The 22,325-nt window shown below is 39.6% G+C and overlaps 1 protein-coding gene across 1 annotated transcript in view; it reads left to right on the top strand.

Moving 5' to 3' along the window:
• The window catches only part of CHD6 (chromodomain helicase DNA binding protein 6), a 211,496-nt gene that overhangs the window by 97,455 nt on the left and 91,716 nt on the right, over positions 1 to 22,325 (top strand). The window contains exons 4-10 of the mRNA XM_023227895.2: positions 192 to 339; positions 2,144 to 2,293; positions 15,880 to 15,942; positions 16,974 to 17,032; positions 17,697 to 17,814; positions 21,532 to 21,618; positions 21,804 to 21,938. Of these exons, the coding sequence (XP_023083663.2) occupies positions 192 to 339; positions 2,144 to 2,293; positions 15,880 to 15,942; positions 16,974 to 17,032; positions 17,697 to 17,814; positions 21,532 to 21,618; positions 21,804 to 21,938 (760 nt within the window). The remainder of the gene's footprint in view (positions 1 to 191; positions 340 to 2,143; positions 2,294 to 15,879; positions 15,943 to 16,973; positions 17,033 to 17,696; positions 17,815 to 21,531; positions 21,619 to 21,803; positions 21,939 to 22,325) is intronic.

The following is a 22,325-nucleotide window of genomic DNA, read 5'->3' as shown; positions in this document are numbered from 1 at the left end:
TTCTGCATTGATCCATGTAGATATTTCTTTCCATGTTTCTGTTTATTTCTGGGAAGAAACTCTTGTAGATTCCCCATTAAAGCCTGCCCTGGCCCTAGAATTCCAGGATGTGATTTCATGATGTTGATCACATGAGAAATCTTAGTTTTAAAAACTGCCCAACAGTTTTAATTCTGAATTTCTCCTTGTAGCAAGGAGCAAGGACCAACCCCAGTGGAGAAAAAGAAGAAAGGAAAAAGGAAAAGTGAAACTACAGTGGAGAGTTTAGAGCTGGATCAGGGCCTGACGAACCCATCTCTGCGGAGTCCTGAGGAGTCCACTGAGTCTACAGACAGCCAGGTACAGCTGTGACCGGGAGGCCTTGTGGAGATTACAGCTGCTGGATGGGATCTGGCTCACACTGATCCTGTTGCTCCTCTATGCCTATCTCTAGCACACTCCCTAGCTCTGGCCTGGGCTTTTACTGTTTTGGTGGGTGAGCAGGTAGACTGTAGTCTTTTTCCCTAGCCCGATCAGTATACTAATGATATCCCAGTTTTCTAGTGGTGTTTGCCTCATTCCTGAAAAGTTGCAGGATATTAGGTTGCAGAGGGAGTTGATGTGGAAAACGAAGTTGTGAGCCAAGCTTGTAAGGCCTCTTTTGCCATGCAGGTAATGCTTTTAGTGCTCAGAGTGCCAGGCCAGCCTGTACAAGGACATTTTCATAATCCCAGATGCTGGGAAAGTCAGAAATATATCCATTATGCCAACAAGTAAGAAAAGTTTGGCCAAACATGGAAACATGGAGTTGCCCATCTAAACCAGATTCCTAAAAATACGCCAAAGTGTGCCCGTGACAGTGTTAGGGATTTTCTGAGTTGAGAACCTCTCTTGAGCATGAAGTCTAATATTTGAAAGTGCTCTCTTTCCTCTGATATTCATAGCAATTTATCTGAGCCACGCTGCTGCAAGGCTCATTTAGAATAAGACTGACATACTATACCTTCCAGGATCATCTGGACCTTCATGGGTTTCTCACTGCTCTTCCCTGTAGGAAAATGACAGCTAGTAATGTCATAGTATTAATAAGCAGCAGTGTCTGGTGTCAGAGCAGACTCCTCACTGCCTATAAACTGGGGCTGGTGGCTGTTAAGTGTCTAGATTGGCAGAGGAGCCAGGCACACTAAGTTGATGGAATTTGGCAGGGAATTAGGTGTTTGTAGAATGGTGATCTGTATGTGGTGTTGGGGAGAGGTTTTTATGTGGAATCCCTCATATAAAGTAAAACATCATAGAGGCAACTTAGTGAAGAAGTGATAGGAACACAAGAGAGATGCTCAGGAGGTATCTTGTAGAAGAAAAGAGAGGTGGGATTTTGCTTTTGCTTTTGTTTTTTAAGGTTTAAATATTTGAGAGTGAACTGCCTGGTAAATGGTTCCCTGGAGTGATTCTACTGTTGAGATATGATGAGTATGTAGAGATGAACTGTATGCTGTTCTGTTGGTGGAAAGCCACTGGGCTGTTTTGTTGTTGAATATTAAGAAGTACAGGCTTCTTAATTAGAGATGAATCCTTAGCTCATCACAATCAAGGTGACTTAGGAACCTTGTTTTGTCACACTTAAGATGTCTCCCTGCATTTCAAGAAGCGTTACGAGATTCCCAAAGTAAATCCAAAAAATTGATACTAACTAGTTTTCTAACTACATTTTTAGAAGTACACGGTAAGGATGGTGAATTTAAGCAAAAACAATAAAAAACTGTCATTATGTCATGAAATCTGTGCTTCCAGCAAGTGCTGGAAGGGACCCCAAAGATGATAGAATTCAGCTCCCATCCTTGTTTTATTGGAGGGAAAGTGGATTCTGAAAGGGGGGAAGTCACTGCCGTTATCAACAGAACATGTCTTATTGGACTGTGAGACATTACCCCTTCTTTTTAGTGGATCATGGTAATTTGGAGATTGAGCTTTTGTTCTGTCCCCTACTCCGCTAGATCCCATTTTGACTGAATGTGTCCTTAAAAGAGTTGTCTTTAAGAAAGATTTCTTTTGTAAGGCAAGAAAGCTCTCCTTGGCATATTAGTAAATGTAGATGAGGGTATTCTTATGTAGGCTGTTGTCTTTCACTCAGAGAGTTTCTCTGACGGGTGTGTTTGCCCTGCAGAAACGACGCTCGGGAAGGCAAGTAAAGCGCAGAAAATACAATGAGGACCTGGACTTCAAAGTGGTGGATGATGATGGGGAAACAATTGCTGTTCTTGGAGCTGGTCGAACGTCTGCACTCTCAGCTTCTACACTGGCCTGGCAGGCGGAGGTATGGCCTTTGCATGAGGGTCCTGACTTTGGCTCGACAGTCATTTTGACCTAGATGACAGCGTTGTTTCTTGGCCCTTTGCTAAAGCATAAGTCAGATCATTTTAACTGCTGCTTGTAGCCTTCAAATAACTTCTTGTTGCACTGGGAATAACATTCAGACTCCTTACTGTGCTCAGCAGGACTCTCTACAGTCACACTCTCGCCTTGTTTCACCAAATTCTTCATTTTTTTAGATAAACAATTTTTCCCTGTCTCATTACTCTCCAGCCAAAAGACTGGCTGTCTTTTAATGCGTTGAACTAACAGTTCTTTTCCACCTGTAGACCTTTGCCTCTGTTCTTCCTTCTGCTTGGGATGTTTTACATGACTGGTTTATCAGTTATGCCTAAAATGTTATCTCCTTAGAGAGGTCCTTCTTGACTCTTTTATCTAAAGTAGATTCCTGCCCCTTATCCCAATGATGTTCTATTTCAGCCCCTTGTATACTTTCTTAAAGCACTTACCACAACACAAATTGCATTTGAATGTGTCTGATCTCTGATGTTGTTTTGTTTGTCTCTCATTAAAATGTGGAAGTCTTGGCCAGGCATGGTGGCTTACACCTGTAATCCCAGCACTTTGGGAGTCTGAGGCAGGTGGATCACTTGAGGCCAGGAGTTCGAGATCAACATGGGAAAACCCCAGCTCTACAAAAAAAAAAATACAAAAATTAGCTGAGCATGGTGGTGCAGGCCTGTTATCCCAGCTACTTGGGAGATTGAGGCACAAGAATCACTTGAACCTGGGAAGCAGAGGTTGCAGTGAGCCAGGATCGCATCATTACACTCCAGCCTGGGTAACAGAGCAAGACACTGTCTCAAAAAAAAAAAAAAAAGAATGTAAAAGTCTTTTGTATAATAAATAGCTGTTAAGTGGATGAGATCAAATGAACTAGTAATTATAGTTGGAACTCGGAACTCTGATTCATCAGGCTTGTATTGCGAGTCTAGATGTGCTGGGTACAGAGGCTGCACAGAAGCAAGAGTGGTCAGATGTATAGGAAGACAAGGACTTAGGAGGAACTTTTTCAACATGAACTTCATAAAGCCCCAGAAACTGAATGGCACCACAAGCTGTGATATGACAAATGAATAATCTTGGCTGGATGCCGGGGTGTAATTTGAGGGGTGGTGAGAGAGGAGGACTGAGAGGTAGGAGCAGTCACAGCGTGAAGGGCCTTGAATATCAGCTAAGGTATTTTGTTTTTATCCTGCAGATTGGACAAGGGATAGGAGGCACTGATGAGTTGAAGCAGAGGAGTAGGACCACTGTATTTGCATTTTAGCAGTTTCTGTTGGCAGCAGTGTCAAGGAAGAAGATGATAGTATTAGCACTTGATACAGAGGCACTAGAAAGGAGAGAAGGGTTAAATGTTGAAAAGAAAGAGGTCTGTGCCAAGGAGCTTATAGAGAAGAAGTGAAAAGCAAGAGAAGAAGCAGGCTGTGCATGTAGGAGGGGCGTTATTGCCAAGAGCACATTCTGGGACATGGCTGTCTGTTGTTATGGAGTCAACTGTTGCTGACTTGGCAGAATTCACACTGTATGGAGCGGTAGCATCACAAATACCTGTCATTCCTCCTGGATGCTAGTGTATCTTATGGAAGCTGATAGTACTTCATCTTCCTTGACTACCTTGCCTCCAACTTAAACCATTTTCATATAATTCCACATATTCTTTCACTCTGTGTTTGCATAGAAAGTAGCAGGGAGCAGGGACTATTGTCCCTATTTTAACAATGAAGAAACTAAAGCCCAGAACGATCTAGGTCAGAATTACAGAGCAGCAGTTAATCAGTGACTAGCGTGTGAGAGTTGATTTCATGTCTCTGCTAAGGGTTATCCAACTAATGAATATAACAGTAGGAATAATAATTTGATGTATTGTCACTATAATACTTTTCAAGCAAATACTAATATTTAAAAATAGCCCTTGCAAGACTGCCATGAGGTGATAGAATTGTATTGCTTTGTAATGGGGTTTTCATTCCTTGGGGATGTTATGGTTGGTTTGGTAGTTGAAACACTATACGGAATTTGATTTTCTCCTAGTAGCCGTTTAGCCTAAGCCATTGACCATATTTTCAGATGTTGTTATGACTTCTCCCCTGGCACCTGAAGGGCAGCAGTAGCTGATCTAACTAACAGAAATAGTTCAGGAAATGTTGGGTATCTTATTAAGACTCATTTTTTTTCTTCTAAGGATATAGCAAACAGAGGGTTTATATATGGAGAAACATAAATTAGAATCTGAATTATATCTCAAAAAAATTTACCAAATTTAAGGAAGAGAGAGGCCTGATTCATGGTTTTGGCTTTGACATTCAGAGAAGTGCGACCATGTGGGGCTGGCCTCTGAGCCAAGGCCTGGCCTAGCATGCAGGGCAAGCCACATAGCCAGTGAGGGGACTGGAGAGATCGGCTTACCGAGTGATTTTCAAAATTGGTGCGCTGTAGAGTCCTAGTTGCTGCAGAACCAAAACAGCTCCACTTAAAACTGTTTTTACATACTGGGCTTCCTGAGGAAGTTTGAACAAAGATTTCCCACACTAACGAAAAGCCTGAAAGCCTTGAATCTCATCTAGGATTCCAGGCAATCTCAAGGCACATCCAGTGGCACAGAAAATCACTGAAGAAGAGGAAGCTTTTTCCTATATCCTTCTCCCGGGGCCCTCTGGGTGGGTGTCTGCCTGCCTGCTGGCTTTAGCTCGGGGCAGAGAAGGGGATGGAGTCAGCACCAGAATGGCCCCACTGCCATCTCTCTGCAGATCTATGCAGTATCTTCTCAGCATGCTCAGCCCACTTCTGTGACTGCTGGCCCTTGTCCCAGCCCCAGATCACAACCTCAGCATTGGTTACCAAGTGGTGAGTTGCTAAAACATCTTTACACACAATTCACTTTAGCTCAGGAATGGCATATTATCACAGCTGTGCTTTGGACTCTATAGCACAATCCTGAGCTTGGGATTCAGGGGTAGAAAAGTTTCCATTCTAAATGTGACTCTTTATTTTCTTATTCTTTGTCAAACTCATTTTGGTGTCTGGAACACAAACAAACTTTTAGAGTTCTGTGGTGTATTTTATTTACAATGTGTAGACTGTTGACAAGGCTGTCTCAGTTTTTGCCTCTTACAATTTGGGTGGTTTGTGTGATTTTGCCTTTTGGAACAGAAGGACTTGAATTTGAATAAAGCTTTGGCTCGTGGTGTTCTCCTGTGCTGTGCTCTGTGTCTGCGTACAGTGCACTCTTCTTTGATAGGCTTTTTTCTATACCTGGCAGGCTGAGCTCAGTTGTTTCCTCCTCCCGAAAGTTCCTTGCTCCTCCGAGCTGGGGATAAGTGCCCCTCCCCTCTACTCTTAGTGCACTCTAATATGTTTAACTGTCATTGTCCTTCAGACACCTGCCAAATTTTTTGTTTCCTTCTTCTAAACCAAGAGTTATGTTAGTGTAGGATTTGTATCTTTTTTTGTCCTATGTGCCTCTCAGGTAGGAGAGTTTCAATAAAATAAATTTACATTTACTCCCAGGAACTATTCAGATGGAGTGGCACTTTCCATCTTCTGCTCGATAATGTTTTTCATTATTGTAATTACTATTCCATAAGTCTAAATTCAGCTGGGACCCTTGTACCACTCATTCATAGCCTGTGATGGTCCTGATTTTCAGTGCCTCTGCCATACTGTTTTGATGATCACTCCTGATTGTTCCCCAGTCAGATTGCAGAGTTTTGCAAAAACAGGCATCACTTTTTAATTTATTGTAATTTTTCTTAGCATAGGTAGAACTTTATGTTTCTGCTGGTTGATAGCTAATATAAAGACCTACTTAGTTGAACTTATCAAATACTTATTCAGTGAGTGAATAAATATGTTTAAAACTCATTATGGTATGAAACTGGTAATGATTTGTTTAAACCTCAACTACTTTAAAACTCAAACTGGTATGATTTGTTTAAACCTCTGTATTAGAAAGGAAAGAGATTTTTCTTTTCTTCCAGGCTCTTGTTTCCTCCATTTCTGTATACTGGCATTTTTTCCTCACTGGTATTCATCTCTGTCTCACTTAAACCCTCAGACAGGCCTCTTTTCTGAGGCTCCTTGCTGCTATTTGGCATTGCCGTAGCTTCGTGCCAGTGTGTGTGACTCGGTGCAGAAGTGTCCGTTAGGGCCCTTCATCATAAGGCTCCTATCAGCTCTGCCTGGGTGGGTAATTTCTTGAGTCTTCCCATTTCTTCACTGGGTACAACCACCAATTCCCACACTGTCTTTAGGTTGTTTCCTGTATTTGTTTCCTCTTGGTTTCTGCTGCCACCCCCTGTGCTGAGCCCAGTGTACAATTTACTGCAGCACACACTTCTGTAGTTTGCCTGCCACAAGTCTCTGCTCTCCCCAGTCGGATACCAGACTAACTTTCCCAAAATACCAGGGAATTGCTGGTATTTCTCAGTCTCCTGCTCACGAAATCCAAGGTGGGTACTTTTTAACTCCCTTGTTAGATCAAGACTCCTGTGTTTTCTTTTCTTTTCTTTTTTTTTTTTAAAAGATGTGGCCACACACTACCTGTTTACTCTCATTCCTACTCCTCATCTTGTGTAATGCTTTCACTCTAATAAGGCAGGTTACTTAGCATTCTAGATATGCATCATACATCCTATAAGATTGTTCTTTCATCTCTCATTTCATCTTACCTTTCTCTTTGCTGTCCTCTTTTATGAGCCAGTGTTCTTTAGGGCCCAACTAAAACCTCACCTATGCTTTGAAATCCATGCTGTTTTCACTTTCTGAACTCTCATTGGACTGTAGTTACTGTTTGACAAATTAACATTTACCTTGGGATATTTCTAAGACAGATATGTTTATTTTGTCTTCTCTGAATGAGTGTAATCCCCTTGAAATTGGGCATAAAGCTTGATACTGGTTTTGTATATTGCATGGCACTTGATAAATACTGTGGTTTCAAACCTGATTTGCTTCTTGTTACGCTCCCTGGTTATGGTTTGCTAAATAGAAGTAAGAGAGGTAGTTGGTTGAGGTTGAAGGTAAATAGGGTTAAAAGTTTTTGAAAATTTTCCCTAAGGATAAAATATTAAGATTATATAAATCTCTGACATAAAAAGTGTATGAATTAAAATGGTCTTCTTTGAAGGATAATTTAAGGAAATTCCAAGCAGTTGAGAACAGATGGTTGTTATGGAAGTGTGTCTGGCAAGCAGATTTAGTTTATATCTGTGTGTATCTGTATACACTGAGTGTTTATACACACATGATCGTACTTATGCACAATCTCTGTTCAGAAAAAAAAAAAGATTCTGATTTTCCAGTTTCCTTCCTACTTCGATGTGTATTTCGGAAATGCTGCTCCCTTTTCATTTCATTAGGATAAAATAAAAACCCGTTTTACATATTTGGATGATCTCTATTGATTCTTTAACATGAGTGCTTACCCTCTCTTTTTAAACAGTGCCAAAAAAACAAATTGAAATTTTATTTCAAACTCCTTAATTTTCACTTGAAAATTTCTTATAATGAAAAGTGTTTAAACCCTGACTTCTTTTAATATTCAAAGTCCTGTGCTTTCTTCATCCGTGTATTACAGTTTCTTTAGATTTGGTCCTAGTTAAATATTCTGAATTGTAATCAAAATCCTATCATCAGAAACCATTTTTATCTATTCTTCATGGTAGGTAGAATAAGAAAATATTTGAAGCAATCTAGTAGTAAGGAAGAGAACTTTGTTCCTTTGAGTGTGTGTGTACATGTGTGGATGCTTGCTTGCTAGTCTGGGGTATACAGACTTAGGAGCAGGTGGCGAAAGTAGTCAGCAGTCGTGAAAGTTTACTGCTTACCCACAGATATAACTCATATGTCACATCATTTCCAGAGCCTCTTCTAATTCGCCCAAGTGCTCTGGCTTCTGTATTCTCATAGTACTTGCTTTTTACTACTGTTACCATGTTCTATTGCAAAATCTCCTAACATTATTTATTCAGAAATATATATTGAGCACCTACTATATGCCAAGGACTGTCTAATTTCTGGAAATAACACCAGGGAACAAAAGAGACAGAAATTCCTGCCCTCGTGGAAAAGCCTGCAACAAATTCACAACTGGTCTCTCCCTCCAACATTTGCCACATTTTGAACCTACATGGCATGGGAGGCCAAAGGACCTAGGTCAAAACTTCCAAAGAGTAGAAGTAAATAGGGAGAGGCTATTAATAAACCTTAAATAAGAAAATTACCTAGTACATCAATGGCAGTAAGTGCCATTCTAAAAATATATTAGAATAAGGGTGATGCAGAATTCAGGGTGAGGATTGCAATTTTAAATAGGGTGGTCAGAGTTGCCTTCACTAAAAGTTTAATATTTGAGCGAATAATAGAAGGAGGTAAAGGAGAGAGGGAGTTGTGCAGGGCAGAAGAACATCTATACAAAGTCCTGAATAGTCTATACAAAGTCCTGAGGTAGAGGCATGCATGGTATGCATGAAGAATAGACAAGGATAACTGAACCATAACAGATGAGGTAGGAGGGTGGGCATGGACCCTGTAGGACTTGTAGACATTGGAAGATGTTTAGTTTTACTTTGAGTTAAAAGAGAAGCCTTTTAAGCAGTGTAAGCAAAGGAATAGCTTAATAAAAAAGGTCATTCTGGATGTTATGTTGAGAATAGACTAGTGGGGCAAGAACAGAAACAGGGAGACAAGTTAGGAGACTCTTGAGAATAATCTGGGTGAGAAATGAAGGTGGTACAAATCAAGTTAGAAGCAATGGAGATAGTGAAAAATAGGCCGGGTTTTGGACATACTTTGAAGATAGAGCCAACAAGATTTCTAAGCCAGTCAGATATGGTGTATGGAAAGGAGAGAGAAAGAGTCAAGGATTACACCAAGATTTTTGGTTTGAGTACCTGAAAGCATAGTTTACTCTAACTCAGGTGGGAGAAGACTGTAGGTAGGAGGGGTAGGAAAGGGGAGTTGGATAGGAGTTTAGTGTATGGATATTTTAAATTTGAAATACCTCTGAGATACTCAAGTGGAAATGGCGTATAGGAATTACATATATGAGGCTATTGCCAGGGGAGAGGTTCTGAGCTGGATGATGCCTGTATTTAAAACCCTGAGACTGAGTGAGATCACCAAGACAATGAATACAGATAGAAAAGAGAAGAAACCCAAAAGCTAAGCCCTAGACCGCTCCAGTAATGAGAGTTAATATTGGAAAAAATATATATATAAATTGCAAAAAGCTCTTTTTAAAGGCATCATATAGCTGTGGAAGCAACGAGAATGAGATGAACTAAAATATCAGAGAGTAAGGCTTATCCCTAGGTGGGCTGATGATGACTGGCTGTTTTCTTCTCTGGAGACATTTCCCAGTTCTGGGAGTGGGCTGAGGGTCAGGTTTGGCCCAAACAAAAGAGACTGTTCTGGGTAGAAGAGAAACCATCTGACACTACTGGGGATTGAATATACAGGGCTGGTGGAATGTTAGGAAACTAAAGAAATCCCCAAAGCAAGGGGATTTCCTCAAGAGACTTCTACTGAATTCTGGGGTATCCCAGGAAGCTAGGAGTTCAGCCAGAAGGCAGATTGAAATTTCATAGTCGCCTGGTACTTAGGAGACAAAAAAATCACTAAAGGAATGGACCTACCACAAAATACTGACTCTCGCTTAAGGTATTTGTCAGACTTTTAACCTGCGTGGGGCAGAAGACTAAAACACTAAGCTCAAAACCTCCATAGAGTATGTTTCAGGGTTCAAGAGAAAAAAGACCTGCCCGTCTCTCACTCAGTGATCCTGGATACTCATGTTCCAAAAACAGTAAAATAAGAGGTGGATTGAATCTTAAAACAGTCACTCAGTCCTAACCCAACTCAGTCTCTGACTGGATCAAAGGGACCATCCTCTCGCCCTGGTTGTCTAAGAGAAAATGGGAAATACTTGTAGTACAAAATACTGTTTGGAGCTGCTACAATTCGTTTATCCACAGTGTCCAACATAAAATAAAAAATACTAGGCATTCAAAGAGGCTGGAAAAGGTGGCTAAAAATTAAGAGAATAATTATATAATAGAAGCAGACCCCAGGTGACCCAGATATTAGAGTTGGCAGGGGGAAAGAACTTTAAAATAACTATGATTAAAACGTTAAAGAAAATAGAGGGGGCCAGCACAGTGGCTCGTGCCTATAACCCCAGCACTTTTGGAGGCCAGTGCTGGAGTATCACTTTGAGCTTAGACTTTCGAAGCCAACCTGGGCAACATGGCAAAACCCTTCTCTACAAAAAATACAAAAATTAGCTGGGTGTGGTGGCTTGCACCTCTGGTTTCAGCTACTTGCAAGCCTGAGGCTGGAGAATCATTTGAGCCCAGGAAGTGGAGGTTTTAGTGAGGTGAGATCACTCCACTGCAGTCTTCAGCCTGGGTGACAGAGTGAGATCCTGTTTTTAAAAAAAAAAAATAGAGGAAAAGATGGATAAGATGAATTTTAAAGTGAAAACTTCCAACAGAGAATTAAATCTATAAAGAGAATCAGGTAACAGTGTAGAATGAAAAAACCAGTTTATAAAATTCAAGACCAAGTGGATAGGTTTATAAGTAGATTAGATGCAGCAGAAGAGAAGATGAGTGAATATGAAGACAGATCAATGGAAAATTTCTAAAGCACATAGAGGAAAAAGAATGAATCAAACAGAGCAAAAGGTAAAAGCATGAGAGAGAAAGACAAGTGGAATGCAGTTAAAAGTTCTAATATATTTCTTTTTTTTTCTTTTTTTTTTTTTTTGAGACAGAGTCTCACTCTATCACCCAAGCTGGAGTGCAGTGGCACTATCTCAGCTCACTGCAACCTCTGCCTCCTGGGTTCAAGCAATTCTCTTTCCTCAGCCTCCTAAGTAGATGGGATTACAGGTGTGCATCACCATACCCAGCTAATTTTTTTGTATTTTTAATAGAGATGGGGCTTCACTATGTTGGCAAGGCTGGTCTCAAACTCCTGACATCAGGTAGTCCACCCACTTCGGCCTCCCAAAGTGTTGGGATTACAAGTGTGAGCCACTGCACCCAGCCGAAAGTTCTAAGTATTTCTGATTGGAGTCCTAGGGATAGAGGAGATTGGAGCAGAGTAGCCTTGGAAGATATAACTAATGACCAAGAATTCCTAAACTGATGGAAGATATCAACTAGTAGATTCAAAATCAGATAACTCTGAAGCAGGAAAAATACAGAAAAAGAAAATCATACTTAGGCATATCTTAAACTGTTAAAACCAAAGACTGAGAGAACATTTAAAAGCCACAAGAGAAAATCTGATGGATGATACTGTATTAAGTAGTACAATATTGAATGCATTCTTTCCTGAATTTGGGAGTAAGAAAAATACTTCACTGTCATAATTTATACTCAGAAATACAATGTAGGACCTGGCCACTACAATAAAGAGAAAGAATAAATAAAAAGTTAAAAGATTCGAAAGGGAGTAGTAAAACTTTTTTATTATTTGTAGATGACATGAGTGCATATGTAGAAAATTGAACAGAATGTACTAACAAATCATTATAAATAATAAATGTAGATTTAGTTAAGTTGCTGGATACAAAGACAATATGCAAATACATGAGTTTTTTATTTCTGTAAACTAGCGACATAACATCAGGGAAGGATAATTATTAAATCCCATTTATAATAGCATCAAGGTATCAGATACCCTGGAATAACTCAAAAAAACACACAAGCTGTCTATTCTAAAAACATTGCTGTGAAAAAAGAAGACCTAAACAAATAGATGTAGCACACATGGGGTTTTGTTTTGTTTTGCTTTGCTTTGTTTTGTTTTGTTTTTGAGATGGAGTCTTACTCTGTCACTCAGGCTAGAGTGCAGTGGCGTGATCTTGCTCACTGCAACCTCTACCTCCCGGGTTCAAGCAATACTCCAGTGTCCCGGGTAGCTGGGACTATAGGCATGCGCCACCACACCCAGCTAATTTTTGTATTTTTAGTAGAGACAGGGTTTCGCCGTGTTGGCCAGGCTGGTCCCGAGCTCCTGACCTCAAGTGATACACCTGCCTCGACCTCCCAAAGTGCTGGGATTACAGGCATGAGCCACCACGCCTGGCTACACATACGGGTATTATAATACTGCTAAGATGTCTATAATTCAAATCCAGTCAAAAACTAAGCAGGGCATTTTTTAATTGGTGGAAACGTATATGAAAATGCTGAAGACCTATCTAGCATAACCTGAGACAGTCATGAAAAGGAACTAAATTGGAAGGTTTAACTGTAAGACTTTGTAATCAGGCTATAGGAATGAAGACGGGGCAGTATTGCCGTAAGGATAGTCAAATAGATCAGCTGAACAAAATAGAGCTACCTTGTCCAGTATAGACCCTATCAGCCACATGTGCCTATTGAGTGCTTGAAATGTAGCTAGTTTGAATTAAGATGTGCTATAAATATAAAATACCATATTTTGAAGACTTGGTATGAAATGACTATTAAAATTTTTTTAAATTTTTTAGTTGATTACACATTGATAATATTTTAGATATATTGATTTAAGTGAAATTTATTAAAATTATTTGCATCTGTTTCTTTTTACTTTTTTAATGTGGCTACTAGAAAATTTTAAACTACATTTAAAATTAAATATTACATTTAAATTTAACATTTGATTAAAATAAAAATTACAATTTACATTTGTAGCTTAATGACATTGGTGACAACACAGATGTCTTAAACAGCACACAAAAACACTATTCATAAGAGAAAAGATTGATAAAATGGATTATATAGAATTTCTGTTCATCAGAAGACACATTAAGGGATTGAAAAGGCAAACCATAGACTGGTAGAAAATGTTTGTAATCTGTGTATCTGAGAGAGGACTCTTATTTAAAATAATTCTTGAAAATAAATTAAAAAGAATAATTTATAAAATAGGCAAATGACCTGAATAGGAGGTTCACAAAAGAGGATATCCAAATGGCCAGTAAGCGTATGAAAAGAGGCACAGGATCCTCTGTTATCAGGAAAATGTGAATTAAAGAGACAACACTACACATCCACCAGAATGGCTAACATGCTAAAGACTTACAATATCAGGTCACCCAGAACTCCCATACCTTGCTGGTAGGTGTCAAAATTTTTACAATCACTGAGAAAATTTTTGACAATATTATTTATTGATTGATAATATTTATTAAAATTAGTCATCTACCTACCCCATGACCCAGTATTTCTACTCCTAGTTATATATCCAAGATAAATTAGCGTATTTTTCTATCAAAAGACATAATTTATACGAATTTCTTGTGTAATACAAAAATTGGAAGCACACCAAATATTCCTCAACAGTAGAGTGGATAGTGTATTTATATTACAAAATACTACACAGTGTTAAAGAAGAATGAACTATTTACTGTACGATTCCATTTACATGAGGTTTAATAGTACACAAAACCAGTCTGTGGTGGTAGAAGTCTGAATATTGGTTACTTACAGTGGGGACAGGATTTTTCAGAGTGTTGCAAAAATTATATAACTTGATCTTGAGTGGTAGTTATATAAGTGCATATGTGTATGTAAAAATTCAAGATGTACACTTGAGATTTCTGCATACTATAAGTATGCCATATCTCAATAACTAAGCATTATGTTAGCATGCCTGATAGTTCCTTGATGACTAAGACTAGACATATCTCATTTACTTCTGTAAGACCGGTGCATAAACTAAAAGCACTCCATAAATAATGTGGGATAAAAATTTAGGAAGGAAATGAGGTAGGAAGCTGGTTCATTAGTCTAGTTTCTCTTAACCTAGCACCTGTTCACTGACCGCTTGCCATAGTCAGACTTTAGTTAGTTGGCTGCAAGATCGGTGGTCGTGGTCCTTGCTGCTCGTTAAAGTACACCTGGCTTTGGCCCTTTGCTGTTACCATCCTGACAGTATATAAGTCTGAGTGTATGGAGCAGGGGGAGACTTCTTAAATTAAGTGACGTAAATCAAGAAAAATAGCTGTCTCCACTCTGTGGCCTCAGTTTGACACTTTATTTCCTCACTGTATTTCCTTCTTTCTTTTCCTCTTCCTTGTTATTCAGCATTCAACAAATACCTATTGATTATGCATTTTGTGGTCTAGCTATGTCGGTATATAAAGCAAGGATCCCTGCCCTCTGAAGGTTTATGTAGTAAAGGGAGAAGAAAGGGAAAAGACAGCAATAAACAGTGAACTGCCATCTATCTATGTTTAGGAACCAAGCAGAACAAATACTTAAACAGAGAAGCAAAACCATAGTCTGTATTTGCACCCCTTTCTTCTATTGTATGGTAATTATGGTTTATTTGCCTTCCTGTTGAGTGGTGAGAAGGGATGTGTGTGGTTTTGGATTAACTTCTGCATGGCATCTGGCACAATGCCATGTGTCTGAGAGAGCTTAGTAAATATTTGTAACCTTTGGGAGCATCTGCCTGTGCTTGCTTACTGATTTCCATAATTCTTTTCTGCCGTGTGCCTTCCTCATTTCTTTTAACCCATCATCACTTTCCTGGGAAAAGCTTGATTTAAGATCTTAAGAGATGTTTTCTATAATTTTATGGCTTTACGCCCTAGAATGGGTAGACTGAAGGTATACAAATCACCTTTCTGGGATGTTCCAGCCAGGAACCCAGAATACCGAATTTGGCAGTTACGTTGTTGTGATGAGTGTTCTTTTCATATGGTGTTTTAAGTTACATATTGTAATAGATCTGAAAAGGTCACTGTGCATATGAAACCACTAAGAAATAATGCTGCTTGAGGTTCTAGAAAGAGTGTTAAACATTCAGTGTTTTTTAACTATAAATATTTTGTAGAAAGAGATTTCATGGAGACATGGAGCACAGAAGTGTTGATATTTATCTAGGGTAAAAAGGAATACGTTTTCAGTTGGAATTTACCTTCAAAGAATGATCCGTGAAATAGCCTTTTCCAGCTACAAAAGGGGAAAGATGGTACAATTTAATAGAGAATAATTGTACCTTGATTTTGAGTAGTATGTGAAAATATTTTTCCCACAGTAATACTATTTTATCTTCCCACTAATCCAGTGAGAGATGTATTTTTAACTCCTATTTTAATAGATTTGAAGACTAGGAGGTATTGACTTGCCTAAAGTCAATAGCTGGTAGCTATTAGAACTAATTTTAAGACCCCAGACTCAGAACTTTCTGAAAATTTTATGCAGCAACACGTAGGCAGTTTTGCAAAGAAGGTAAGTCCGAGACCGATTTTAAGTACGTTAAATGCAGATCTGAAATTGAATCTGAAAAACATCTCTGCTCTTGTGATGTAGTTGTGTCCAGAGCTTAGAAGCCACCACCACTTTGAATTCTAGGTTTGCAAAATGTTTGTGACCTTTTGACCACTCTGTGGCCTGACAGGAGGCCTTGGTACTCAAAGGTGAACTTTTGAATGAAGTAGTACCTATTGTAGTATTTCTTATAGAATTGTTTTCTTGGATTCTGTGGTTCCAGCAATTTTCGTTTTTTTTTCATCTTTGTCCCCAGGAGCCTCCAGAAGATGATGCAAACATCATTGAGAAAATCCTGGCATCTAAGACTGTCCAGGAGGTTGGTGGCTCGTGTTTCTCGCTTTTATATCATTAGCACAGATTACATCTTCTATGAAGAGATTTTTGGCTAGAGAACCTAGAATGACCATTATTGGCTGGAGTGAGAGCTAGGCAAGAATATTGTCTGGCTAGCCAACACTTATTTTTACCCCTATAGAGCATTTTAGGACATAAAACTCTTAAAATATCTAGAATGGCTCAAGCTAATGATTTCCTCCATTCTGATCCTAGCAAAAGCCATATATCCCTTAGCTGCTGTAGCCCACCAGAATTTAGCAGAGGGCCAAGAAGAAGAGATGGAAAAAAAGTTGTAGTGGAGGCTGGGTTCAGTGGCTCATGCCTATAATCCCAACACTTTGGGAGGCCAACATCGGAGGATTGCTTGAGCCCAGTAGTTCAAGACCAGCCGGGGCAATATAGTGAGACCTTGTCTCTATTTTAAAAAGTATACACACGCGCGCGCGCACACACACACACACCCACACACACCCATATGAGTCCTAATGGAAATGTTGTAGGGGTTCTTTTCTTCAGACATCTCAGGGCCATTGTAGGAATCACCTAGAGGAAATTCCTGGAGTGGTAGAGTATGTTGGTGCTGGTGAGAGCATGGCTTCATCTTTACTTCAAGTATTTATGACAGTAAACTTCCTTACTTGGAGAGTGAATGCCATTGGCATTTCAGAAGTGAGGCGTTAGGGGGACACCAGAGATGAATGTAGTCACTTCCATACCAGGCTCTGGTCCTGACATTTCTCAAGAGACCTGGGCCAGTTTGGGTTTATCAGCTGAGTGCCGTCCCAGCCTAAACCTTGGAAGGACAGCATGAAGATCAATTTTTTGCAGCTGTGTATTCCACCTTTGGAAAACCTGACCAATAGGTGTCAGGAAAAGGCCTGGGAAAATGAAAATATGCTCAAGAAATCTTTATGGAAATCAGGCAGAGATGTTGATTACCTGTTTTCTTTTGGCTCAATAAGGGTGATCTGCCTGGGATCTGGGCTGATAACTGCTTGCTATTTGTTACAGGTTCACCCAGGAGAACCTCCATTTGACTTGGAGCTGTTCTACGTTAAGTATAGAAATTTGTACGTCTATTTAAAGTGTTCTCTGTATTTGGGTTTTATATGAATAAAACTTTCTTTCTCTTGTGACTTTATTATCTTCTGCATCTTCAGAGTCTTGCCTCTAAGGCATGACCCACAGGTCTTGGCTGACTAAAGTTTATCTTAGGCAGTAACACTCAATTATAGCTGCACACAGAATTACCTGGAGAGCTTTTTTAAACTTCTGAAGCTCTTCCTCCATCCAAGACCATCGACTCGGACTCAGTGGGGCCCAAGGATTGTTGTTTTTTTAAAACTCCTTGGGCAATTCTCATATGCAACCAGGATAGAGAACCACTCTCCTGTAGCATATGCTCTTTTCCCTTCTTATATTTTTTTGTTTCTGCTACAGCCCACTTTCACTAACGTGTGTTAATGATAACCTGCCCACACCTGCACTGCCTCTGTTCTTGGCCAGTTTCTCTAGAAGCTGCAGAGAGATCAGTTGCTTGGAATTACTCCATTTTGTTTTGTTTTCTGTTGTTGCCCTTAAGAGGAGGGTCTTTCTAAGCCCAATCTCCAGCAGTTGCACAATAAACCATTTTACTATTTCTGTGTTAGATGGTCACCCTGTTTATTGAACACCTTAAAGCTCAATCATTTGCTAGTTATGTGCTTGCCTGACAATTTGTATGTCTTTGGATAGTTCCTACTTACATTGTAAATGGGCCACAATGGAAGAGCTTGAAAAGGATCCTCGCATCGCACAGAAGATCAAGCGATTTAGGAATAAACAAGCCCAGATGAAGCACATTTTTACGGAGGTGAAGCAATATTTACTGACTCATTTGACTGCTGCTTTTCTTGCAGCAGTAAATACTGTGTTTATGTTTCTAAGTCCGAGTTAAAATCCTATACAGATCTGTTGCTCAAGTCAAATTGATAAATGTGTGCTGATTTGCAGCAAAACTAGTCTAGATTCAAGTCAAAGAAAAGTATCCACCAAAGTTCAGGATGAAACCTTATAAACTGACAACTCGTAAGAGCATGCATCTTGGTGTGAATACTAATAAATAGCTAGAGTGAGAGGAATATGCACACAATTCTTTCGTCTCCGCTCCCTCAACCCCCCACAACCCCAAAAGGACATTTCAGAAGGTAGGTCCTCAAGTTTGAATGTAAAAAAAAAAAAAAAAAAAAATCTAAAAGTGTGAGAAAGTAAACAAATAATTTTATTTATGTAAACTTGGGAATTTCTAAATATTGTACCTACAGCAAGAGGAAGGACTGATGGATTTTAATATTAAACAAATCTGTAAGTGGTATACATCAGAAAATGCCACAAACCTTAACCTTAATGTGTTATTCTTGGAATAAAGTCTAAACCCTGTAATATAGCCTACATAGCCCTTTGTGTCTGTTTTCTGATCTATTCCTAAAGCAGTGGTTTTTCCTTGGCTGAGAATAGAGAAAACTGTGCTGGGGTATATAGAAATAATGCAACAAGAGTTCATATTTTTGTGGAAAGGAAAGGCTCTTGAGAATATTGGAACACATGAAATTAAGGAGGAATAATACTGAAGAGTAGTTCCTATAACACTGCCTTTGGTCTTGACCTATTTAACATATTTATTAGTAACTTGGGTAAATATTTTTGTGATATAAATAGTAACTTAGTTTGAGTAGAGCTTTATATCCATTATTTCCAGCTGCTTTATGAGGTAGCTAAAGCACACATGGAGGAAACTCAGGCTCCAAGAGCCTGCAACTTCCCACATGCACAGACGTAGACTCATGACTAAATCCTACCTCCTGAAGACCCAGGAGACGTCCTAACCAGACCCAATACTGGGAGGAGAATCAGCCTGGGTTTGCCTGGACAGGCTAGGATGAATAAATGTAGGAATAAATGTAATATCCTACATTGTTCTTGGAATCTTTCTATTTCTGTAGTGAGGAAAATTACTGGGTAGCAGTTCTAGGGAGAAAAGGTATTGCCAGTTGAATTAACTACACATTTACTGTGTGTCAAGAGTAGGAAGTGGCTGCTTAAAAAGTAAACTAATCCTACTAATCCTGGACTGCACCAATAGAACAGTCCTGCTGTACCAGGCTCTTTTCATTCCTAAATGTTAGGTTCATTTGGGTACCAGGATTCAGCGAGGGACTTTGCAAAACCTGAGAGCAGCTGCAAGAGGACTGTCATGGTGGGAATGGGGCATAGGTGGAGAGCGGACTGCACAATGCTAAGAGCCTGGGCTCTGCAGTCAAACTGCCCCTCCCAGCCCAGCCTCACACACATCTGGGTGGCCTCAGGCCGTGCATAAGCTCCTTCAAACTCAGTATCATAGGAAAAAGCAGGACTCCTGATAGAATCAGCCTCACAGAATACCTAGAAGGATTAGACGATAATTTTCTTGCCATTTTCAGCTTTATTGGAGTATAATTGACAAACATGTATATTTAAGGTATACAACTTGATGTTTTAATATATGTGTACATTGTGAAATAATCACTATAGTCCAGCTAGTGAGGATATCCTTCACCTCACATAGTTAGGGGATTTTTTTCTTTCTTTTTTCCCACCTTAGGGTGAGAACACTTGAGATTTATCCTCTTAGAAAATTTCAAATAGTATTTTTAATTGTCATCACCATTCTATACATTAGGTCTCCAGAACTTATTCATCCTGAATAACTGAAATTTTATACGCTTTGACCAGTGTCTTCCTTCCCATTTATCCCTTTCATCCCTGGCAACCACCATTTTACTCTGCTTCTACAAGTTTGATTATTTTATGTTCCACATATAAGTGAAATCATACACTTATCTTTGTTTTTGTGTCAGGTTTATTTTACTTTGTATAACATCCTCCGGATTCATCCATGTTGTTGCAAATGATGGGATTTCCTTTTTTTTTTTTTTTGAGATGGAGTCTTGCTCATCGCCCAGGCTGGAGTACAGTGGCATGATCTTGGCTCACTGCAAGCTCCGCCTCCCAGATTCACGCCATTCTCCTGTCTCAGCCTCCCAAGTAGCTGGGACTACAGGCGCCCGCCACCACACCCGGCTAATTTTTTGTATTTTTAGCAGAGACAGGGTTTCACTGTGTTAGCCAGGATGGTCTCGATCTCCTGACCTCATGATCTGCCCACCTCGGCAGGCGTGAGCCACCGCGCCCGGCCGGAATTTCCTTCTTTTTTAAAGCTGAATGATATTCTGTTGTGTGGATATATACATCCCACTTTCTTTATCCATTCATCCCTTGATGGACACTTAGGTTGTTTCTGTATCTTGACTATTGTGAACAATAAAGGACACAATGGTTTTAGCAGTGTTTAGCTCATAGGCACTATTCCATAAATATTAGCTTTTCATATCGTTAAGATGGAAATGGTATATGAAGAACTGTTGAACAAACTGGGTTTTTTTTTTTTAACCCAAATAGGGAGGAGATTGCTGAAGAGCCTAAACAGAGAGGAAAGAATCAAATAACTTATTGCTGCTCTAGAGGAAGCAGTTCATACCAATGAGCAACAGTTATAAGGAAGGAAGTTAAGTTATAATTTACTAATGATAAAGATCATGGTACTACTACTAAAGAGGTAGAGATAAAGCTGTTTCGACAGTGAATCGGGTCTTGGAGGGTAGTAAATTTCTTAATTGGGAATAATTGAATCTGAGAGGTTTGCTAGGGATGTTGTAAAGAGTATCCTGCATTGATTAGACGAGAAACTAGATAGCCCCAAAGTGCCTTGCAGCCTAAGTGTCAGTAAGAGCTCTCCAGCACTCCTGGAGGAGGACTTCAGCCTCTGGGTAAGAAAGACTCGGGTGAACGGTCCAGTTAACATAGCTCCATGAACTTGGTCGCATTACTTAATATCTCTGAGTCAGTTTCCTAATCTGTAAGGTAATTATAGTACCTACTCCGTAAGGTAGTTTTGGAGCTTAAATGAAAGTACTTAGCATTACTCTGGACATACATTAAATATTTCTGTATGTTGCTTGTTGTTTTGTAGGTAAACTTTTTTTGAAGCATAGTATGCATAAAGATAAAGTATACATCTCAATGAATTTTTACAACGTAAACACATTTGTGTAACTACTACCTAGATCAGCAAATAGAACATTGTCAGCGCCCAGGAAGCTTGCCTCATGCCCCCTTCCAGTGTTAGCTATTGCTGTTGTTAAGAAGAAAAAGAAACTGTATTTCCTAGTTGCCAAGGGCTATGTTTGAAATAAGGACCAGTAAGGAAAAGGGAACCCTTCTGCTGATTTTTGTACATTGCTATAATGACCAACAGGGAATTATTACCTGGCTAGGGTGTAGCCTCTAAGATGGTTGGATCCTTTAAATTTAGTCATGGAGAGCAGGCTTTGGAGACATTGAATAAATGCCTGTGACTTTTTTTATTAAGCAAACCCTTTCTTTTGTGTTTGTTGATAGGGCCCAGAGTAGGGGTCACTTAGAGATAACACCCTAGGTGTTGGATTTGAGGGAAGGGGACACACTTCTAACTGTTCTCCTCTGTTTGTGTTAGCCTGATGAAGACTTGTTCAATCCAGACTATGTAGAAGTTGATCGCATCTTGGAGGTGGCCCACACCAAGGATGCAGAAACAGGGGAGGTGGGTATTCGCCTCTCCTAAAGCATCTTCCCTTCTTTCCACATATTTCACTTGTTTTAACATGTGGCCTTTGTCTTAATGGTATTCCTGTCTAGTCATTTAGGGTGGTTTTTCAGAGGTTGGCAGATATGACTGACTCCTTTAATCTAATAGAACATTAAGTTTCTTTCCTATTTTCCTACCAGGAGGTAACACATTACCTGGTGAAGTGGTGCTCACTACCATATGAGGAAAGCACATGGGAGCTAGAGGAAGATGTGGATCCTGCAAAAGTTAAAGAATTTGAATCTCTTCAAGTTCTCCCTGAAATTAAGCATGTGGTAAAGTACTCTTGTCTCTCTCTGACACTTCTCAGAACATGTAATTTTATGAACTTTGCAATCATGGAAGTTCACCTGGCTGTGTTCCTAAGTGGTTTCTGTGGTATTTTACCTTTGTTACTTCTCATTGAACCCGCAATTCAGTGTTTTCCTCCCCAGATCGAACTTTGCCAGCACCCTGGTCACCTTTAGGTCTCAGGTCTATTTTGATGTATGTGACATTTAAGAAGCTTTGATATTGGCTTAAAATTCTTGGTGTGTGGCTGTTATATGGAGTCAGTAAAATAAAATTTGTAAGAAATAGCTGGTATGCAAGAGAAGCTCACTAGTATCTTTCCTGTTTCTTATCTCTTCATCAGCTACCTCTTTTCTTTGATTTTCCCTTCT

This window comes from Piliocolobus tephrosceles, chromosome 20, assembly GCF_002776525.5.
Source record: "Piliocolobus tephrosceles isolate RC106 chromosome 20, ASM277652v3, whole genome shotgun sequence".
NCBI lineage: Eukaryota > Metazoa > Chordata > Mammalia > Primates > Cercopithecidae > Piliocolobus > Piliocolobus tephrosceles.
This window is presented reverse-complemented; position numbering and strand designations above follow the sequence as displayed.